At 39.9% G+C, this 24,848-nt stretch overlaps 1 protein-coding gene across 1 annotated transcript; it reads left to right on the top strand.

Moving 5' to 3' along the window:
* On the top strand, positions 1-444 carry LOC138909616 (uncharacterized). Its single transcript, XM_070200826.1, has one exon. The coding sequence runs from the start codon at positions 1-3 to the stop codon at positions 442-444; it is 444 nt and encodes a 147-aa protein (XP_070056927.1).
* Positions 445-24,848: the final 24,404 nt, after the last annotated feature.

The following is a 24,848-nucleotide window of genomic DNA, read 5'->3' as shown; positions in this document are numbered from 1 at the left end:
ATGCCTCGTGATTCTTTGGATATTCATGTTTATGTGTCTATACCTGTTGGAGATTCTATTATGGTGCATCGTGTCTATCGATCTTGTGTAGTTACTATTAACGTGTATGATACTATAGTTGATCTCTTGTTATTATACTTGGTGGACTTTGAGGTGATTCTTGGCATGGATTGGTCGTCTTTGTATCATGCTATCTTAGATTTTCACGCCAAGACCATGACTTTAGCTATGCCAGGATTGCCTAGACTTGATTGGGGACGGTCACTTGGCCATTCTATGGGTAAGGTAATCTTATTTTTGAAGGCTCAGTGTATTGAGAAGGGGTGTCTAGCATATTTGGCTTTCATTCGAAATTCTAGTACAGAGGTTCCTTCTATGAATGCATTACATATTGTGAGGGAGTTTCTGGAGGTGTTTCCTATGGATTTGTCAAGCATGCCATAAGATAGGGATATTGATTTAGGTATTAAGTTGGTTCCGGAAACCCCAACCCATATATATTCAATTATGTTACATGGCACTATCGGAGTTGAAGGAATTAAAGGAGCAATTGTATGATTTGCTTGATAAGGGATTCATTAGATCGAGTGCTTCCCTGGGTGTGTCAGTGGTGCTTGTGAAGAAGAAGGAGGGTTCCATGAGGATGTGTATTGATTATAGGTAGTTAAACAAGGTCACTATCAAGAACAAGTATCCATTGCTTTGTATTGATGACTTGTTTGATTAGCTTTAGGGTGCTAAGGCGTTCTCCAAGATTGACTTGAGATCGGGTTATTATAAGTTCAAGGTTAGGGCTTCAGATATCCCTAAGGTGGCTTTAAGGAGTCGTTATGGTCATTGTGAGTTCTTAGTGATGTCATTTGGTTTGACTAATGCCCAGTGGCATTCATGTTTTGATAAATAGGGTGTTAAAGCCTTATTATGACTCTTTTTTTATTGTATTCATTGATGACATCTTGATTTACACTCATAGTAGAAAGGAGAACAAGTAGCATTTGAGAATTGTACTTGAGATATTCAAGGAGAAGAAGTTGTATGCCAATTTTTCTAACTGTGAGTTTTGGTTGGACTCAGTTGTGTTCTTGGGTCGTATTGTGTCTAGTGAGGGTATCATTGTTAATCCGAAGAAGATTGAGGCGGTTTAGCATTGGCCTAGACCTACTTCAGCTATAGAGATTCTGAGTTTCTTAGGTTTGGCAGGCTACTATCGTTGCTTTATGGAAGGATTTTCATCTTTTGTAGCCCCATTGACTAAGTTGACTCAGAAGGGTGGTCCCTTCAGATAGTCTGAGGAGTGCGAAGAGATCTATCCGAAGCTCAAGACTGCTTTGACTACAACCTAGTGTTGGCGTTGCCCATGGATTCAAGGCCATTCACCATATATTATGATTCTTCGCATGTTGGTCTTGGTGCGGTGTTGATTTAGGATGTTAGGGTGATTGCCTATGCGTCATGACAACTGAATCTTCACGAGAAGAATTATCCGGTTCATTATTAGGAGTTGGCAGCGATTGTGCATGCGCTTAAGATTTGGAGGCACTCCTTACATGGTGTGTCATGTGAGGCTTACACTGATCATTGGAGTCTTCGGCATTTGTTCAAGCAAAAGGATTTGAAATAGAGGTAGTAGAGGTGGTTGGAGTTGTTGAAAGACTATGATATCACGATCTTGTATCATCCGGGGTAAAGTGAATGTGGTAGCGGTTGCTTTGAGTAGAAAGGCATAGAGTATGGGTAGTTTGGTGTTTATTCCAGTTAAGGAGATGCCTTTGGCTATGGATGTTCAGGCCTTGGTCAACATATTTGTGAGATTGGATATTGTTTAGCCTGGTAGAGTTCTTGCTTGTGTTGTTGTGCAGTCGTCCTTCTATGAGCGCATTAAGGCTCTCCAATATGATTATGTACATTTGATGGATCTTAAGGACACAACCTATTGGGTGGTGCTAAGACGGTGGCTATTGGAGATGATGGTGTTGTGCGACTTTATGGTCGGATTTGTATTCCTAATATTGATGGTTTCAGAGAGTTGATTCTTGAAGAGGCTCACCGTTCGAGGTATTCTATTTATCCAGGTACTACAAATATGTATCGTGACTTGAAGCAGCATTGTTGGTGGTGGAGGATGAAGAAGGACATCATTGGGAATGTTTCACGGTGTTGGAATTGCAAGGAAGTGTAGTATGAACAACAGAAACCATGTGGTTTGACTTAGAGGTTGCTAATACTAAAGTGGAAATGGGATCAAATTACTATGAACTTTGTGGTATGCTTGCCATTGACTTTGAAGGAGTTTGATGTTGTTTGGGTCATTGTGGACAGATGGACAAAGTCTTCGCTTTTCATTCTGGTTATGACTTCTTACACTTCAGAGAAGTTAGGCTTAGATCTACATCAGAGAGATTGTAAGTTTGCATTAGGTGGTTGTTTCTATCATTTCGGATCATGGTACTCAATTCACATCACACTTTTTGGGAGTTGTTCAATGAGTGTTATGTACACAGGTGGAGCCTAGCACTACATTCCACCCCCACACACAGATGGGCAATCTGAGCAGACTATTTAGATCCTTGAGAATATGTTGAGGGTCTATGTCATTGATTATGGTGGACATTGGGACCAATTCCTACCATTGACAGAGTTTTCTTTCAACAAAATCTATCGGCCCAGCATACAGATGGATCCATATATAATAATAGCTATCGGCCCAGCATCCAGATGGCTCGATATAAAACTTTGTATGGTAGGCGATGACGTGCTCCTATTGGTTGGTTTGAGCCCGGTAAGGCTAGGTTGTTGGGTACAGATTTGGCTCGTGATACTTTGGATAAGGTTAAGTTGATTCAGGAGTGACTTCATATAGCTTAGTCCAGTCAGAAGAGTTATGCGGACCAGAAGGTTCGTGATGTGGCATTTATGGAGGGTGATAAGGTACTTCTGAAGATTTCACCCATGAAGGGCGTGATGAGGTTTGGGAAGAAGGAAAAATTGAGTCCAAGGTTCATAGGCCTATTTGAGGTGTTAGCGATTTGGTGAGCTTGCTTATAGGCTTGTGTTTCCTCCTAGCCTTTCGGGAGTTGATTTGGTATTCTATGTTTCTATGCTCCTGAAGTATTATGAAGACAATTCGCGTGCTTTGGACTTCAACACAATGCACGTAGATGAGAATCTGGCTTATGAAGAAGCACCAATGGCTATTTTTGATAGGTAGGTTCGAAAGTTGAGATCAAAAGAGATCGCACTAGTGAAGGTTCGGGTTCACTTTTGTTGACATTTTAAGAATTAATTAAAGATTAAAACTTTACTATTTGGAATTGAATCATATGAGTTTATTTAACCTTATTAGGTATTATTTGGATAGATTCTAGCCAGTTGGAGGTAATTTCTAAAGGAAAGGTGACTTTGAAGGATTGATTGGGCTTGTATAAGATAAATATCTTGGCTAGGCTTGGCTTGAGGGAATATACCTTAGAAAATAGAACTTATTTTATTATTTTTATGTTATAGGGGCGTAGTATTGCGTGGTGGCAAGCATATATACGAGTGCCATGGACTATTCATGCTCGGGTGGATCTTTAGGCTATTTTATACCTTGTTTAATATCATATGCTATTTATAATTTTGCCGAGGTTAGTTTAGATACTTACTGAGTACATTAGGTCGGTTATATTTATAATATACATCTGTACATTTTTGTTCAAATCCATTTATTGGAACTAGCAAAGCTGAGGAGTAGATCATTGCAGTGCTAGGAGACTCGAGGTTTGTAGCCTGTTCATTCGCGGGCCTCAAAGTTACCTTTTTTTTTTCCCTATGTTGAGACTGTTTTTTCAGAAAATGCTGTATTTATTTAGGCTAATGTATTTCAACACTCGTAGAGCTCATGCACTTATCGACACCAGATTCTGGGGATTGCCTAGCTAGATTTTATCTCATGACATCTCTACGCCTATTTCTCTCCCTTGCTGCTTGAAGAGCACTTGAAAGTTGCGCGACGTTCTTCTCCATAGCCGAAATTGCCTCCCTATCAAGTGCCTCGTCTTATGCGGAAGCCCCTATACCTTGCAATCCACACCTGTAATGGTAAAATGCTTTCTAAGGAAGTTCGTATGCTATTCCCTTTTTTGGACCACCAACAACATCCAATCAAATTCTTTTTAGTGTCTTCATTTAAAGGTTCTGTTGGCTCGCCCGAATTAGAAGTTGATTGACTGCACTGGAACTCCTCCAAGCTGCTTTTATAGTGACCCTACATTTAACGTTTAATATTTATATTTAGTAAAAATATTATAAACACAAATTATAACTCTTCGGATAATTTGGAAGATTGCATATATAGTTTCAGCTCGGTCCTCAACCCACTTACCCGGCTTCGAGATATTCTTCTTCTTTAGAATGTGGGTCTCCCTGAATAGCTCATCATCACTCATTTTCCTCCCATAATGTTTTTCCTAAAAAAGAAATAAAATGAGTTAAATAATTAGAATTGAATATAATAATAATAAAAAAAAAAGACTGTAAGGCTTTAAGAAATTTCCAGACGCCTCCTAATCGTCATCATGCTTATAGCACCCCACGGTGCAAGGAGCCATCATTCTCAGATGATCAGGCTTTCTTTCATTGTTTACTCTTCTTCAAAAAGTCCTCAGTTCTTTAATGCCTTAGTAGATCCTTCAATTAATTCAGGAGACACAAATCATTCCTCCTATTTTCCTCCGAGCAGCCGAAAAAGGTCAAACAATCGCTTATGGGCTTTAAGCTTAAAATTTGAGCAAATCGCTATGTTATGGCAGGCATCCCAAGCATATTTAGACTATATCAAATGTGTACTGTTAGATGTAAACATAATTAATATTACGCTTAGAACTACTAAAACAATATTAGTACCTTAATCTCATTGAAAATTTGCTTCTTGAGCTCGTAGGGAAAAGCACTCCACGTCGGATAGCGGTAATTATACAGGCTACCAATGGCATTGGTGATTATCTTTGTAGTCTCTTTGCCTGGTATGAATGTGCAATATAGAAATAAAATATATGAAAATGTTGTTTCAAGATTTAGAAAATTTAAAAACCAATACATAACAGATAAATCATATCCATTCCCCTCAAGTATGACGATGATCCTATGATAACCATCATACTACAATTCCTTTGGATCATCCATTGCTAGTGCAACCTGTGTATCCTGCATAGATTAAGCATGTGCAGATGGGATAGCGTCGGCTCTGAGATACTGTCGCGAAGCCGAGGTCCTAAAATGCTAGGAGATAGATGACATGGAGGCGGAGTGGCTGATATAGATGGCTATGATCTAGATGCCTGTGATGCAAGTGGGATAGATGATGGACGCATCGAGCAGTGGCCGGTTGATAGATGACCCGGTGTAGGCATGAAAGGATATGCAGGATTATCTTGGACTATGGTAAGAATACTATAGGTGGGCTGATAGTAGTTATTGCTAGGCCCGAAGAGTATGGAGAAAAAGATGTTTGTATTGAAGAATGCATCTATGCAACAGAAGAATGCATATGTGGAGTGGAAGGAAAAGAGGGATTAGTACTGTCATTTGAATCTACTCGTACCCTATCCTTCTTATAACTCCCTCGTCCATAGAAGACTACGATATAAGTTAAAAGAAAAAATTAAGCCCAGATCATAGACAAAGGATTGAATTATTAGAAAAGTATATCATGGATATTGCATAGCGTCTATGAAAGGTTAAAGTAATAACTAATACCCTGAGCCATAGATCGGAAGATAGCTTAAGCCTACATAAAGGCTGAGATAGAAGAGGAAACTAAAGAGCTACGTCAACTAGGTAAATCAGGAGTATGATTATTGGACCTAGATAATTATAGAATTCGTGATTGAAACCATTGCAGAATCACTCTTAATATCAGAGGTATAAGAGGGACAGTACATCAGCCATATTCTATAATGGCTCTACGATAAAGCCATTTAGAAGAGTACTAACCTCATATGAAGTCAGTATGAAGCTTTAATCGGATTGTGTATGCACCAGAGGTGCAAGTATTATAGTAGAGTTTCAAGTTGTGGATGTGAATTATCCCTATGTGGAAGGGAGGTTATGAAAGCGATCGAAGATACGATGCGGGATTTTAAGGTATGTAAGGTAAAGGTAAAGAAGGTACGAGATACTGACGTGCAGAAAGTTGTGAATAGTCCGTACTTCAAATAGAGGTCTAGAAGCTCTGGGATTCAATATCAAGAAATGATAGCGGTGTCGTCAGTGACATATCTACCAGCCTATGGTTTCCAGGTACCGATAGGTCTAGTTAAGAGAGTAAATAAGAGTTAGAGATAATGTGATGTCTCGCTTGAGGTTCCAGAATAACATAAGAAAATCTATGGTGCAAGCAAGTTAGAGGAGGTTGCGAGTAGCATAAATAGATATGTGTAGGTCGCAAGCTACAGTATGGTAGAGAGACAAGGTTTTAGGAAGACAAGAGTAAGGATAAGAAAATGCGAGTGAGAATAGGTAAGTCCTCGGGGTTAAGCCCATCAAAACAAGAGAGCTGATAGTTTCCGTAAGTTATAGAAAGCTCAGTATAGCATGAGTGAACTAAGAGGAGTCTAAGACTAGGAGCATTTAGAAGAGATGGAATGCTTCCCTGGTACTAGAATAAGGATGTAATTGTGAAAGAAAAGAGGATGACATTTATACATTTGATTGAGTAATGAGGAAGCATTAAAGGACTTAGATTTATACATATAGGATATTCAACGAGAGTAACCTGGAGTTTGGTAGTAGACCTCAGTAACAATAAATCGAAGTAAGAGTTATGGTATAGTATGACCTACTTAGATGTAGTAAAGCAATAGACGCCCAGAGCGATAACTTGTCATAATTCTGTATATGTTCACAAAGTGAGGCCTAGAGATTGGCTAAAAGCTGGATGAAAAATGAGAGAAGAGTTGCGTAGGCGCACATACAAGGACAAAGTGGTACATGCTGCATGTTAGAAGGTAGCAATAGTTACGAGATTGGAAGAATTCCGACCACAAATCATGGTGTGAGAAAGAGGCCTAAATGGGGGAATGCCATGGCCTTTGGATTTATTCACAGAACGGTTGCCTAGGTGGCAAGGAGAGTAATTAAGTATTTGCAAGAGCTATATGTTATGAGAATGATAAGTGCATCAGTCAACATGCGAGGACGAATGTTCCGGGGGGGGGGGATGATGTTACACCCCATGTTTTCGTACGTGAAAGTACGCCGTAAGTCAATTGATGTAAGCTCGGAAATGAGATTCTCTTTGAAAGTATATAAAGTGATCTAGTGATATTACATCCCGTATTTCCATTCAATATACAAACGACTAGGTTGAGGACGAATGCACTTAAACTTGATAAAAGAGATTTTGGACAAATAAAAACAAGTTGCTTGCTTACCCGACGTGCCTGCTTCACCAACTTACTTGAGCTACTCGACACATGTCTAAACTATTTAATGAAGATGAGACACATGTTTCAAAATGGAAAATGGACCAACATGAATCACCTACATAATTAAGTAGGTGACAAGTAGGTGCATCACCTACTTAGAGCTTGTGGATCAAATTAAAAGGGAATGGAAAAGGATAAAAATGGGCAAGTCTTGGGGCAGCCCAAGACCCATCTTCCCAAGACCATTAATGGGGTCATATAAACATAGATATATCTCAATTTCACTTAGAAAATAATTCATAATCACTCTCACTCTATTGCAACGTGAAAGAGCTCCAAAATATCAGCCCAAGATCTCTCTCAGAGTTATCCTAGGGTTCAAGACCAAATCCACAAGTTGGTAAGGTGATTTCTCTCTTGGAAGATCAACATCACCTAGTTATTTCTCTACTTTGTTGTTTGGGGTAAAGAGCTTATTTTAGATTGAAGTAAAGCTTAGTTGGATGAGTATTCTTGCTTCCAAGGTAAGGTTTAAATTCTCCTATATGTATTTAAGATCATCTATGTATATCTAGTTGATTTGATAAAGGAAACATGTGAAATAAGTTAAACTTCATGTTGAAGTATTGTAGTTGCTGGACTATTTTGGAGTTGAATTCTTGATTTTTATGGCTGGAAATCAGTAGAAATAACTTAAGAATACTACTGCTATTGTGGTTGATGTGTTTGGAAGAAGAGAAGGCTTGGGAAGTGCAAGTTAGAACTTGGTTGTTGGGTGAGATGGTGTGGACTATCTTGGTGATGTATTTTAATGAATATGAGGTTAGATATTGATATATATATATATATATATGTTTGTAGACATTCTGGACATGTTGGTCTTGTTTGTGGATTTGAGGAAAATGAAAAGAATAAGGGGAGGTGTTGTCCAAAATTCCGTAGATGAGCTAGTCGCTCATTTGTGTTGAGTTCTAGCTCCCGTAAGCTTAACAATGGTCCCTTATTGTTTGTTGTTGATTGAAGTACTAACGAGCTGAACCGACATCGTGTGGTTAGATAAACGACAAAGGTATGTTAAGGCTATCCTTTCTTTTCTTTTGGCATTATCCATATGATACAAACGAAACGAGAAACGTACTAGGGGTTCCTATGTTCTTGATTCCACATGTGTCCTATTGTTCTATCGTCTGCTCATGGGTCTCAGAAAATACGTAAGTTGATAAAGTTTATTTCATGATATTAATCGAAGGCATAATGATTTTACTTCTCATTGACTTACTTCTCATGCATTACATTCATTTATACATGTATATTGACCCATGACCAGATGGCGTTATATACCCGTATATTGTATGTATATGGGGTATGGGGAAAGGTTATGGTGTTATATACGCATCAACACCTGATCAGCTGGTATACGTTGATGATTTCGCCCACAGAGGCCGAGATGATATGATGGGATGCCCTCAGAGGCTTGCGATGTTATGTACTCATATACCTATGCATGGTATGACATTTACACGCATATGCATGACATTATAAATGTTTCACGATTCATAGAAATATTCACACTTACATGTTGAGTTCTTTACACCATGTTTCTTTCATGCCTTACATACTTGGTACTTTATTTGTACTGACATCCCTTTTGCCTGCGGACACTGCGTTTCATGCCTGCAGGTCCCGATAGACAGGTTGACGGTCCTCCTAGTAGGCTATCAGCTTAGTGCAAGGTGTTGGTGCACTCCTCTTGCTCCGGAGTTGCCTATTTGGTCGGTATGATTTGGACATGTATTGATTGGTATGGCGAGGCCTTGTCCCAACCTTTATGGCATTTATGTACTCTTAGAGGCTTCTAGATAGATATCATGTATATGGATACTTATATGGCTTTATCGGCCTATGTTTTGAGTGTGCAAATGATCAGGTCGGCCTTATAGGCCTGTATATCACGTGTATAAGTTTCTATATCATGTTGGATCGTCCTATGTCTAGTATTCCCTTATGTTTTATTTCAGTTATCTCACGATGGCCCTTCTGGCCCATTTACCTATGATGGTGTGATAAGAAAGATATGTTACGTTGGTACTCGGTTGAGTAAGGCACCGGGTGCCCGTCGTGGCCCTCCGATTTGGGTCGTGACAGTAAATTTCTCCGTTAAGGTATAACACATGTAATTCATACGCTATGCCTGTTATTTATCTGACCCAAAATAATTAGTGGGTATAGCGCATATAGTATATGTGCTATATGTACAACACATATAGTAAATGCGCTATACCCACAAATTATTGTCCCCTCGCACTAAATATTTGCTTACTTAAGGTCCAACATTCCTTGTTCAAAAATTCATTTCGAAAAATTCATTCTTCAGCATCCTTTGTATTTTGCTTACTTATTCCGAAATATTTGCTTATTCAATGTTTTCTGCATTTTGCTAGAATGTTTGAAGAGCGAAAAATTAGGGTTGCATCATATTAAGGGGGGGTGAGATTGTGGTGAAGAATAACTCAGTACACTATAGTTGTTCTCCATGGAGTATTGTTAAGTTGCCACTCACATTAGAGTATGATAGATTGTTATCTTTGATTTTGTAAAAGAATGAGTGTGAGTAAACGTTTAGTTAATATTAAGGTTACCAAAAGATATCCTTATTCACTTACTCCACAAGGGGTTGCTTGTTATGCTGAGTTTAACATCGAAGACGATGAAACTCCTCAAGAGTTTTTGAGAGACTCCAGATGAACACCGGGATCTTCTTGTGATTAAAATGTTGGTAATAAATGTCAAGTGTAAATACACCAATAATATTGATGTTTTGCAAAATATGGATAACCCTCAATCATCTGGTGGTATTTTTGGATCAGTTTTATCTGAATAGGTTCCATATGAAAGAGTCTAGCCAGATCTAAACTTATCTCTATGGGCGAATGAGGAACGAGGACATAATTTCTCCCCAATGCAGCAGTATGGAGTGTCGCCAAGTTTACATAATTCACATGCCGAGTGGTAAACTACAATTCTTACTAACACTTATATCTTTCAAAGGGGGTACCGGCCAAATATAAATTTTACAAGTTTTGAACTAACCAACAGTTGGAATATACATAATTTGGAGGTTTGGATAATGCTGGTTTATCCGCGAGTCATCAACAACTCGATAATGTGCATCATAGGCTATCTAAAAATTATGAATGTAAGTTAAGAGATAAAGTTAATATATTATGTTGGGATGACTTTGAGAAACTCATTATTTTAATGGTTGTGTAGTGAAAACGAGAATGAGAAGCAACCCGATTTGACGAGGGAGCATGATGCCACAACTGAGCATGCTCCATATATGCAGACTCTACCTACCGTTAGACCCACAGTGTACGAGTCCCATGTGCCCTTTCATTCAAGGAAGATTCCCTACCTTGATCACTTGCCTAGTATGCCGGATGCGGATGTCCTCACAAGGGATTTTGTTGACATTCGTACAACAATGTGGGGTGAATCTAGACCAATGGAGCTCTGTATGAATATGATTTATGCTGATAAAATGCGCCTTAGCAGGGTCAAATTTATAGCATAAAAAACTGTCGTGAGATCGAGGTGAATGAGTCATCTAAGGAAGTATATAAGGTTGTTTGTCCTAGATGGGATCAAGGTCGTACATCCATTGATGATTTTGTTCATTGTCGGTCAGTAATCCCCAAAGACGGCACACATGTATATGGAAAGTATGATATAAAGATGATGATTTCCATTGCAATAGATGCTAATGGAAGCATATTTCCTCTCGCATTTGCTATATGTGCCAATGAAAGTCTAGAGATTTGGACATGGTTTTTAAACCACATGAAGAAGCACGTTGTCAAACAACATTCAGTTATTTGTCTAATATCTGATTGGCATGGTGGGATTTTAAGTTTTGTGCAGACTTTGGATGCATGGAAGGAGCCGTATGCCTACCACTATTACTGTGTTAGGCACTTGAAGGCCAATTTTCAGCGAACTCATCCAAACAAGAGCTTACATGATTTAATGTGGATGGCTGCAACTGACCATCAAGAGTGTAAATTAAGATACGAATGGAATTGATTAGGCAGGAAGACGAAGGAGCTTATCGTTAGTTGATGCAACATGAGCTCGATAAGTGGACTTTGCACAAGGATGGTGGCAGAAGATGGGAAATTTTGACTACAAATGTGTCAGAGTCTTTCAATGGGTTGTTGAAGTCTGTCTGCCCATGAATTGCCTGTTACTGCCATGGTGTGGATGCCATTCAAGCAGATGGTGGAGAGGTTTGTTGAAAGACCCCACAGTGCATCGTCCTTGTTGGAAAATGGGTGTTCTATTTATGCCAAAACCGATGAAACGATTTGAGAAATATAGGAAGCGGGCACAGTTGCATACATATTTACAATATTGCAGCGATCCAAATATTTTTGAAGTTCGCACCGATTTACATCAAAACTGCAGTAATAATATTCACACCATCAATGAATCTAGGCGATTATGTTCATGTGGGAAATGTTCAATTTATCACTTGCCATGCTCACATGCCATGAAGTGCTTTCAACATGTTGGGTTTGCAATAACGAGGTATGTTGATAAAGAATATAGTGTGGCTGCATACGTAAACACCTATAACGACCACTTCCAACCAGTGGATTTTGAGCATTATTGGCCGCCAGAACCATTTAAAATGGTGTGTAATAAGGATTTTGTGCATTGCCGGCAAGTGCAAAAAATAACGCGGATACGGAACCAAATGGATGTTAGTGATACCGTTTATGCGCGTAAATGTGGTATATGTTTCCAAACAGGACACGATCGCCATTATCATGGCCCAAAATCCACTAAAGGTCATGATGGCACCTAACGCCATCGTCAGGCAAGCCAACAGTGATTAATAAACTTAGTTACTCATTTTATTATTTTCGAAATCATGAATCCCATTAAATAAGTAGAGTAAAATCTGGTACTCGCAGAAAACCTGTGATTTTATTTTCCAATTTTTGTACAAAATATAAATTACAAGGTAAAATGATAATAATTACGTGAACTACAATAATGAACATTCAATAGGAACCCCCAAAAACCGGTGTCACAAGTGCATGGGCATCTACTAAGGAGTACAATAATAATATAACATCTGTCTGGAATACAAGTTAGACATGAGAATATAAATAACTCTGATGGAGACTCTATATGTTGCGAATCAGAACATGGAATGCAACTCATCGTAAACTACCTGCAACAGCCGCGCCTTTGCGCCCAAAAGACCACCAAACATATATATATATACCTGCACAATTAGTGCAGCAAGTATAGCATGAGTACGTAAATCAACGCGTACCTAGTAAGTATCTAGCCTAACCCTGGAGAAGTAGTGATGGGGGTCGACATCGATACTTACTAGTGGTCTAATAACCCAAATACAATAGGAAGTAAGCAAATACAAGGCATGGTAATAAACAGTATAAACAAATATAGGTACGTGGTACAAACCTCCTCTGAACAGTAAATTCAAGCTCTATATTATCAGTTACCTCCTCAACCGGAGTATATATGAAATGGACCTCACCAGATAGGTCGTCATAACTCAAATTAGGAAAACACACTGATACGCCAATTTCTTGTCAAATATTACGCATGACACTGCCGAGGCGAACGATCCGATCCCATAAGATTATTTATAGAAATGCCGAGGCGTACGGCCCAATCCCATAATAAAGTGTACACCGCCGAGGGTCAAACGACACGAACCATAGATGGATCTAATATACTGTCGGGGCGAACGGCCCCCTCCCATAAGATTGTGGTACATAAACCTGCAGTGGTGATCGTCCTGATCCCATTAGAGTAAGAAGCTTTAACGGGTCCTTGACACCACTCATGAATAAATGTGTGAGTTATGAACTTTAAGGAAAGCTTTGCGATGAAAACGCACAATGCGGGAGGAATTCATAAGGGAAGCACAAATTATTCCGCGGATTATCAAGTAGCTCGTCACATCTCTACAATAGCGAGTCTATCAACCTATGCAAGTCCAGTCTCAAGTCGTAATGAGAAATAAAGGAATTAGACGAGCAAAGATGACTTAAATTGTACAATTATAGCATGGCGTGAACCTATATCTCCCCGGACATAATCAGGAATTCTAGCATACGCACGGACACTCGTCATCTCATACATGCGTAGCTCCCACAACATGTAGCACATAAGAATATTATACCTACGGGGTAAATTCCCCCTCACAGGGTTAGACAAAAGACTTACCTTGCTCTGAAATTCCATAACCGGCTCCAACGCCACTCTAACACCTCAAACCGATGCCTATCGCTCCAAAATTAGACAAACATTGTGCAAACCAATAAACATATACTCTAATACTCGTAATAAATCAATTTATAACAATTTCCACCTCTGCTCGAAAAGTCAATAAAGTCAACCCCAGGTCATACATGCCCGGAACCCGACAAAAGTCACAAAATCCGATAACCCATTCAATTAGGAGTCCAATCATACTAGTTTCACTCAAATCCGACTCCGAATCGACTTTCAAAACTAAACAATTCACTATATGAAACATTAGACAAACCCCCCCCCCCCCCCCCCAATTTCTCTTTTTAAATCATCAACTAAAATACTAAGAACGAGGATAGATTCATGAAATATAATCAAAACCGAGTAGAGAACACTTACCCCAATTTATATGGCAAAAATCGGTTCAATCCGAGCTCCATAGCTCCCAATATGATAAAATAGCCGAAACCCCCGAAATATAGCTTGTACCCAGGTATTTACCCTTTGCGATAGCGGAAAGTGCTTCGTGATCGTAAAGCACAACTTTTCTCAGCTCAAAATTGCCCTTCGCGATCGCGGAAAACCAATCGCGATCGCGAAGAACAAGTTGCCTAACTCCTCCAAACATCCTCTAGTATAATGGTCATAGATTTTTGTACAAAACTCAAAATGACAAATGGTTTGACTTTCTGAAAACTAGACACCAAGATCTACAATTTTTAGTTTTGGATCATATCCAAATTCCTTATAGATTGCAAGATATGATCTTCCAAAGTTAGCCTTGTGCAGCAGAAATTTCTTCTTCGCCAACGCGAATCTGTCTCCGGAAACGCGATTCGCAGACCCCTTTCTCCCCTTTTGCTCTTCGCGAACGCGATCCAATATCCATGATCGCGATGCACACTGCTGTAGCCAAAAATCAGCAATTAAAAATGGCCTAAAAATGGTCTGAAACCACCTCGAAACTCACCCGAGCCCCTTGGGACCCCGTTCGAACTTACCAACAAGTCCCAATACCTTACACAAACTTATCCACAGGCTCAAAACACCACAAATAACATAAAAATCATGAATCGACGATAAAAATCTTTTTTGAACTTTCAAACTTCCAAACTTCAAGGAATGCGTCCGAATCATATCAAAACATTCCAGAATGACGCCAAACTTTTCCACAAGTCACAAATCACAATACAAATCTATTCCAAGGCTCGGAACCCCAAACGGACATCGATATCACCAAAGTCCACCTCAAACCAAACATAGGAAATTCTAAAAACTTCAAAATGCCAAGTTTCCACAATAAGCGCTGAAATGCTCTCGGGCGACCCGATACTCAACCCGAACATACGCCCACATCCAAAATCATCATACAAACCTATTGGAACATTCAAATCCTAATTCCGAGTTCATTTACTCAAAAGTCAAACCTTAGTCAATTCTTCCAACTTAAAGCTTCCTAAATAAGAATTTTCAATCCGAATCAACTCTGAACTTGCCAAAATTCGATTTTGACTACGCGTACAAGTCATAACACATTAAGTAAAGCTACCTAAGACCTCAAACCGCCGAGCGATAGGCTACAACTCAAAATGACCGGTTGGGTCATTACATTCTCCCATACTTAAACATACGTGCGTACTCGAACGTGCCAAGAACCGTTCCGGAGTTGTCCAAAATCAGTATTTAAAACCTCCTACACCTGCCCGTGCCACCACAACCCATGTGAGCACATTAGCTCGAGCCAGACTGTAGATCCTCCCTAAAACCTTAGCTAACAAGCCTTAGAACCAAATTCCAACATCCGGAATTCTCCACGAGACCCGATTCTAACATACGAACACCGCATCAATCACTACACACTATACCAAAACATGATCATGCACCTTTGCTAAAATCACACCACGCACCGCATAATTCACATGCCCATAATAACATTCTACGACTACAATAGCTACGATTTAACGAATCCAATGCTTGCAATACGCCTCATAACACATGTAAGCGTTATTCCAACACTCGCAATACTGCCACGACAAAAGAGATGTGTAAAAACTCACAACCACCTACCAAAATGATAATTCATTGAGTCTCTTCACCTGACAAGAACCATTACCTTATTCTGAACTGAATAACGATATTTTCTCTTTAATATACCTTACTTAAATCCGATCGCATCGATCTCAGGTCCAATAACCTTGTCTCACCCCATACAAGCTGCTCCGACAATAAGCCACCACCAACACTGTCTAAAATCTCATACAGAGCTAACCAACTACAACTTGAATATGACTCAAAAGGAAGAATGAACTCCTATAAGGAACTATCCAGCCGCGTAACGAATAAAATAGCCTAAAAGATGCTATGAACCTTTCTCAGAGAATGAGAAACAAAATATACATAATAATTATAGGGAACCATACTCAACATCTCACTGTTGCGGAGTGCAACCCGATCCACACATGATACTGTTGCGGCATGCAACCCGATCCAAATAACATACCCATGGCGGCGTGCCACCCGATCCAAACAATATACCCATGGCGGCGTGCCACCCGATCCACACAACAACCAACAAGGAAACACCCATCAGCCGTAATGCTTATACTTACAAAATGCCTGAATATCGACCACAAATACGCCAAGTGCATAATACAACCCTGGTGAGATGGATAGCGCCATACGCTACAAAACCAAGCACGACTATGGTGCAATAAATGACCTACATCTCGAGAGTCATCTTGCTCATATAACATCACAAGCTACACGGGATCACAACACACGTGCAGATAATCAAGTCGTCCCACAACCCACCTGGCACAATAGAGTATTACATGGAATAGCTGGCGATGAGAATAACATCCAATGCCCGAAGACTCCTCTGTAAGCAATGCTATGCCGAATGAACACATCTGACTTGACGTAGAGAACACATTCACATTAGACCCACCAACGTGCCTCAAACCGATTCTTATCATACCATACTGGGCCACAACCTTCCAAGGATCCACAATGGCCCTATTCATGACACACATGAACAATCGTCCAATCCGGAACAAACTGCCATAGTCCACAACCAAGGAATAAAGCGCCTTCCAGGCATAAAATCTCACATTAGCGATAGTACCATGATCTCCATACTTGGTTTCAACCCTTAACAATCAAGTGACTAATAGGTTACACTTATACGGTCTTCCCATGGGTTATACTCCCACGACCTTCCACACCAGGTAGCATAGTCTGCACATCCACACCTCCAACCGTTCAAATGTTACAGTGCAAATCAAGAATCCGCAAATTAATACATAATGCCTCTTCCACAGAACACCATTCTCAAGTAACACTGAGTTAATTCCAGCTTACTCTGAACACCTGAATTCTCTCATGCCCATCCGAGCTCGTGATATTTTCGTCAACACCAAGCCACAACCTTGATCCTCAACTTCCAATTCCCATGCCACTTACTGCACCTATCATGCCGCTACGCGAGAGTATAAGAATTCATCATAACCCCTGAACTACTTGTAGAATAAACACTTCATTGGCTAGAAACCTTTCACTTAACTCATTTCAGAAGAACCATTGGAACACCCAACTGAATTCCCATAAGCGCAGAAAATACAAACCTCAAGTCGTGGTCTAAATCGTCATAACTCTTCCGAGATCCATTTACATAGAACAAGGACATTAGAATCAAATACCTCCGAAATCAATCAAATTATGGTGGCTGTCAAGCCCGCAAGTACAACCACCAACCACTTGTATAACTTACGCGCCGAAGGAACTGATCATTGACACAATCATACTTATTCAAACCATTACTAACTGATCCCACTTCTTTTAATTTACTCTTGACTTGCCTTAGAAATAATAATAGCTCCATTCGAGAACGTAACGAAACTCAACAACACTCATCCCGAGTGACCCAATTAACGAGACCACATCATCTCAATACCTACGAACAATCTCATACCCTCCTCATGCGCACAATAACATCTCAAACTGGTACACCCATTCTAAAAGACCTTCCACAAATCCGAAATTGTTTCTCCCATTTTTCCATATACTGCACCGCATACCCGATGATAACATCGAAAATTCCCTAAGTATTCTTTACACTCTACTGCAAAATCTCGGTCTTCAGCCATATAATGAACCCATTAGAACCACTGTTGAGAGTCACCCACTCTGACTTGGCCCCGAATATATGCCAAACTCTAGTGCGTTGTCAGCACATGAACACTCCCAAAGAAGAAACCAGATAAATTATTTCCCTTGTACATCACATCCACAAGAAGCATAAACTCTAAGTCTTCTCAGAACCTGCACATGAATCGATAACCAGAAATTGCATAAGCAGACAACCACGCGATCCAATTGTAGATGCTGGGCTCCCCCACTTAGCTTAAGCTATAATCACATAATGTAGAACCCACAAATATTCCTCCTTCTCAATTACCATGATCTCGCACCGTCAACTCGCCAAATTTCTCGTAGTCCCTTGTTAAACATTTCATGAACATTTTGAATTATCAGCCACAGAAGTATGTTTGACCTCTCTGTAGGGTAGTAGGTAGAACTCTTCGTAGAAACTTCCTCAAAATCACGCAACCGCTAACCTTCTCACAGAAGATAACCGACCTGTGGAATTCCATACCGACATCTCCCAACGACATTGCACTAGGTACAACTACTACAAAATCAATAAACCCTCATGAGCCCATGCTCGTCCACCGGCTGTACAAGCCTGCCCATTCCCCATCAACATCAACTGAAAGTCCGATAATACATTTCAAACTCAAAGTCATGTTGCATCCAAAACGATAATCAAGTTGTCATACCCCTCTTAATTTCAAGCAAACTCCTTTCTGCCATATTCAATCTTCCTCAGTACAATAACCTCCATCCCAAATAAAATTCGTAGACCTAGTCACTTTCCACCATGACTCCCAAATCACTCTAAACTTTCTCGAGGCATATGGCTATCCTACCACAGAATCCATACGCTACTCTGCCACTCCCACTTCGGTTAAAGATCCTATGTTGGAAAAGAGACTAGGGAGTGGAGACCCTATGTCTAAAATAAAATCAACTAGGGAGTGGAGACCCTATGTTGGAAAAGGAGACTAGGGAGTGGAGACCCTATGTCTAAAATAAAATTAATTAGGGAGTGCATACCCTATGTTGGAAAAGAAGACTAGGGAGTGGAGACCTTATGTCTAAAATAACATCAACTAGGGAGTGGAGACCTTATGTTGGAAAAGAAGACTAGGGAGTGGAGATCCTATGTCTATAATAACATCAACTAGGGAGTTGAGTCCCTATGTTTGAAAATAGACTAGGGAGTGGAGACCCTATGTCTAAAATAAAATCAACTAGGGAGTGGAGACCCTATGTTGGAAAAGAAATAAGGGAGTGAAGAACCTATGTCTAAAAAAAATCAACTAGGGAGTGGAGACCCTATGTTGGAAATGAGACTAGGGAGTGGAGATCCTATGTTGAATTAGAGACTAGGGAGTGGAGACCCTAAGTCTAAAATAACTTCAACTAGGGAGTGGATACCCTATGTTGGAAAAGAGACTAGGGAGTGGAGACCCTATGTTGGAATAGGAAACTAGGGAGTGGAGACCCTATGTCTAAAATAAAATCAACTAGGAAGTGTAGACCCTATGTTGGAAAACGCAGCTAGGGAGTGGAGACCCTATGCTACCATGATTTTGAACTTTCTTTCTTTTTCATTCTTTTCTTTTTTTTTAATTAAGAGAATGATTAAAATGCAGGAAAGAATTTGGAGAAGACTTCCTTTTTGGAGTTATTGCTGCTGCAGAGCTATTTTAGTCTCCTTGTGGCTTCTTTTTGGCTTCACCTGCTTCTTGCAATGCTGCTTTTGGATTGCACATGTTTCATGTATTATCAAACAAAGAACAATTGTTAGTTTGAAACGGTAGTTGGTTTTGTCGCCTTGAATGTTTCAGTCACTTGATCTCGGCCTAACTTCTTTGATGATACTTTCAACTGCAACTGATTGTTTCCTGGATACCGAGTGTCTTTCTAGCCCCAGAGAACCTTTGGCTTTTCCAAACTTTCCCATGATGGTCTCTCACGTGGGACTTAACCTTTTTCAACTTTATTTTGCCTTTGTAGGCCTTTGACTTCTTTCTTCCAATTTTAACTTTAGAACATTGGGGAACCTTTGGCTTTTAAAACTTTGCCAAGATGGTTAGCCACTTGGGACTTCAATTTGATTTCCTCCTTCCAAGAGTTTTTGATTTCGAAGCATCGGCCATCATGGCCAGTCGGGGTCGACTTGATGCCCCTGCCGAGGCTAGGTGCCTTTTTGCATATTAGCTTGTATCAAACGAGAACCCTGTAAATCAGTCTTGCCATCCCTGCTTTGCCTTAGTTTTTGGAACAAAGTTAGACCGAAAGGGATTCAACTAAAAACAAACAATGGAATGGAAAATGAGTTTAAACAAGAGGTGTCCCTTTCGGGGAACGGAAAGAAGGATTTATCTGGGAGTGCATGCGGACTTCAATGGGCATCACATGCCTTTTGGATTGGATGCCTGATCCATGTAAACCGTCCGACTATCCGAAACTCATCATAACTTTTCCTAGAAACCAAGAAACCTTGCCCAGGACTGTGTCAATGCCAATGGTTGTGAGGATCCTCTCTTCCGATCAGTGGCGCCCTTTATGGGTTTTCACCAGCTGACTCTCTCATTTCTCTTCTCACCATCACCTTATAGTGCCCTTTGCGGGTTTTCACTAACAAAACTCTCCCATTTTGGTTTCTTTACTCACCTTCGCATTACGGTGCCCGTGAGGGTTTTCACCAATAAGACTCTCTCATTTTATTTCTCTCACTTTGTTGTATCAGATCCAAGTGATTGTATCCTCCAATTCTTGAATATACTCGTTGATTGATCGGAAGGACTTGAAAAGGATTTGGGTAAAAAGGATTTGGATTGAATTACAACTTTGGAACCTTTCGAGCGACACCATCGTCGAACCATTGTAACATCTGCCCCAGTTTTAACTTTTGGGGCAATGTGAATTTTTGTTTTGGTATGACTGAACCCTAGAGAGAGGCTACTTACGTATCCTTTCGGAATTAAGTCGAACGTTGTTTTTGATTTTTGTTTTGTTTTATTTTTCTTCTGTTTCCTTTTTTCTTCAATTTTCCTTTTTTTCATAATAACTTGTAGGTTCCAAAGAGGGTAATCAAAGAAAGGGAACCGGCTCAACGGGTTTGCAAAGGGTTTATAGTGTTTGGGTAGCAGAAAGAAAGCCTTCGTCATCCCAATCGGAGCACGTTAAAGCTGTGAAAATGGGGTCAAATATAATACCTTTTGATCGCGTCTGCATTGACAAATGTCTCGGGGCCATTTCCCTCGATGTCTCCCAAATACTGCTCTCCCTTCGGCAACACTCTTCTTATAATGTATAGACCTTTTCAATTTGGAGCAAATTTTCCTTTGGCTTCTTCATGATGCGGGAGGATACGTCTCAGGACGAGTTGCCCCACTTCGAATTTTTTGGGCCACACTTTCTTGTTGTAGGCACGGGCCATTATTTGTTGGTACAACTGCCCGTGGCAAACTGTGGCCAATCGTTTTTCATCAATCAGTGTCAATTGTTCCAAATTGGTTCTTGACCCAATCTTTAATCTTAATCTCAGCTTCAACAATGATCTGAAGAGAGGGAATTTCAACTTCTTTCGATTTCATTTGGACTTGGCTCAGGCCTACTGTTTCAATTCTTTATTTATTTTCTCACAAGGCTTAGCTTCAACACATTCTGCTCCTTGATTCATTATTTCGAGGTCTGACAGCGTTTTAGGATCTGGGCATCAAGTCCGCAAGCATGTCGTGTTATTAAAATCTGCATTAACATAACTGAAAAGAGAATAATAAAGGTGACAAGATTAAGAAAAGAAATATTCCTGGAAAATGAAATATTAATTTTATTTGATTTTGTTTTTAATTTTTAAAGATAGAAGGGTTTGCATCAGAAAGCAAAGCAGTGAAGTAAAACATTTGGATTACACTCTAAAATAATCCGGACGCAAAAAAGATAACAAGATCGGCTATCGAGACTCCCATCTGACAGAGAAATTTTTAGGTTTGACGCCCGTTTTTAGGTTTCTCTTTTGCCGCGGCAATGGCTACAGTGGCTTTCAATGCTGGATCATCAATTCTTCAACTGCCTTTTTGAGGGTCCAACAATCATCTTGAACCCTGTGCCTCGAGGAAAAATCTGCTCAGACACCAAAATAAACAAACAAACAAACAAAATTCTTTTGCCCCAGTTTTTACTAGGAAAATTTTGTGAGTTATTTTTAACAGAACTCTATACTACTTCATTTATTGAAAGAAATAAAAGGTCGGGAATGGTGTACCCTGAAAGGATCATATTTATTTTTGGATGTTATTCCTTTATTGTCAAAAAGATGTCTCAAGTAAGGATTGGTGTACCTTATGTTGGGAAAATGTGGCCAAGGAATGGTATACCCTATATTGGCAACGATATCAGGGAGTGGTGTACCCTGCATTTAAGATCAAATCAACTAGGGAGTGGAGACCCTATATTGGAAAGGAGACTAGGGAGTGGGGACCCTATGTCTAAAATAACATCAACTAGGGAGTGGAGACCCTATGTTGGAAAGAGGACTAGGGAGTGGAGACCATATGTCTAAAATAAAACCAACTAGGGAGTGGAGACCCTATGTTGTAAAAGGAGACTGGGGAGTGGAGAACCTATGTCTAAAATAAAATCAACTAGGGAGTGGAGACCCCATGTCTAAAATATAATCAAGTAGGATTGGAGACCCTATGTTGGAAAAGAGACTAGGGAGTGGAGACCCTGTGTCTAAAATAAAATCAACTAGGGAGTGGAGACCCTATGTTAAAAAAGGAGACTAGGGAGTAGAGACCATATGTATAAAATAACATCAACTAGTGAGTGGAGACCCTATGTTGGAAAAGTAGACTAGGGAGTGGAGAACCTATGTCTAAAATAACATCAACTAGCGAGTGAAAACCCTATGCTAGAAAAGGAAACTCGGGAGTGGAGAACCTATGTCTAAAATAAAATCAACTAGGGAGTGAAGACCCTAGGTTGGAAAAGGAGACTAGGGAGTAGAGACCCTATAAATAAAATAAAATCAACTAGGGAGTGGATACCCAATGTCTAAAATAAAATTAACTAGGGAGTGAAGACCCAATATCTAAAATAAAATCAACTAGGGAGTGGAGACCCTATGTTGGAAAGGGAGACAAGAGAGTGGAGACCCTATGTCTAAAATAAAATCAACTGGAGAGTGGAGACCCTATGTTGGAAAAGGGACTAGAGAGTGGAGAATCTGTGTCTAAAATACAATCAACTAGGGAATGGAGACTCTATGTCTAAAATAAAATCAACTAGGGAGTGGAGCCCCTATATTGGAAAAGAGACTGCGGAGTGGAGACCCTAAGTCTAAAATAAAAGCAACTAGGGTGTGGAGTTCCTCTGTCTAAAATAAAATCGATTAGGGAGTGGAGACCCTATGTTGGAAAAGAAAACTAGGGAATGGAAACCCTATGCCTAAAATAACATCAACTAGGGAGTGGAGAACCTAGGTTGGAAAAGAAAACTAGGGAGCGGAGACCCTATGTCTAAAATAACATCAACTAGGGAGTGAAGACCCAATGTTGGAAAAAAGACTAGGGAGTGGACACCATATGTCTAAAATAAAATCAACTAGAGACTGGAGACTCTATGTTGGAAAAGAGACAAGGGAGTGATGACCCTTTGTCTAAAAAAATCAACTAGGGATAAGACCCTATGTTTGGAAAAGAGACTAGGGAGTGGAGACCCTATGTCTAATATAACTTCAACTAGGGAGTGGAGAACCTATGTTGGAAAAGATACTAGGGAGTAGAGACCTTATGTTGAAAAGGGACTAGGGAGTGGAGACCCTATGTTGAAATAGGAACTAGGGAGTGGAGACCCTATGTCTAAAATAAAATCAACTAGGGAGTGTAGAACCTTTGTCTAAAACAACATCAACTAGGGAGTAGAGACCCTATGTGGGAAATGGAGACTAGGGATTGGATACCCTATGTCTAAAATAACATCAACTAGGGAGTGGAGACCCTATGCTGGAAAAGGAGACTAGGGAGTGGAGACCCTATGTCTAAAATAAAATCAACTAGGGAGTGGAGACCCTATGTTGGAAAAAGAAACTAGGGAGTGGAAACCCTATGAATAAATAAAATCAACTAGGGAGTGGAGACACTATGTTGGAAAAGAGACTAGGGAGTAGAGACCCTATGTCTAAAATAAAATCAACTAGGGAGTGGAGACCCTATGTTGGAAAAGGAGACTAGGGAGTAGAGACCCAATGTCTAAAATAAAATCAACTAGGGAGTGGAGACCTTATGTTGGAAAAGGAGACTAGATAGTGGAGACCCTATGTCTAAAATAAAATAAAATAGGGAGTGGAGATCATATGTTGGAGAAGGGACAACAGAGTGGAGACCCTATGTCTAAAATAAAGTCAACTAGGGAGTGAATAACATATGTCTAAAATAAAATAAACTAGGAAGTGGAGACCCTATGTTGGAAAAGAGACTAGGGAGTGGAGACCCTATGTCTAAAATAACTTCAACTATGGAGTGGAGACCCTATGTTGGAAAAGTGACTAGGGAGTGTAGACTCTATGTCTAAAATAACTTCAACTAGGGAGTGGAGACCCTATGTTGGAAAAGGAGACTAGGGAGTGGAGACCCTATGTCTAAAACAAAATCAACTAGGGAGTGGAGACCCTATGTTGGAAAATGCAGCTAGGGAGTGGAGACCATATGCTACCATGATTTTGAACTTTCTTTCTTTTTCCTTCTCTTTTTTTTTATTAAGAAAATGATTAAAATACGAGAATGAATTTGGAGAAGACTTTCTTTTTTGAGTTGTTGCTACTGTAGAGCTATATTAGTCTCAGCGTGGCTTCTTTTTGGTTTCGCATGCTTCTTGTAATGCTGCTTTTTGATTGCACCTATTTCCTATTTTTTCAAACAAAGAATTGTTGTTAGTTTGAAACGGTGGTTGGTTTTATGGCCTTGAATGTTTTAGTCACTTGATCTAGGCCTGGATACTTTGGTGATACTTACA

Source organism: Nicotiana tomentosiformis, chromosome 1 (genome assembly GCF_000390325.3).
Source record: "Nicotiana tomentosiformis chromosome 1, ASM39032v3, whole genome shotgun sequence".
Classification (NCBI taxonomy): domain Eukaryota; kingdom Viridiplantae; phylum Streptophyta; class Magnoliopsida; order Solanales; family Solanaceae; genus Nicotiana; species Nicotiana tomentosiformis.
The sequence above is the reverse complement of the archived record's forward strand: the minus strand, read 5'-3'. Positions and strand labels throughout refer to the sequence as shown.

What these genes read in the sequence shown, in the direction of transcription:
- LOC138909616 (XM_070200826.1), top strand. Translation starts at nt 1, where the DNA reads ATGCCTCGTGATTCTTTGGATATTCATGTTTATGTGTCTATACCTGTT.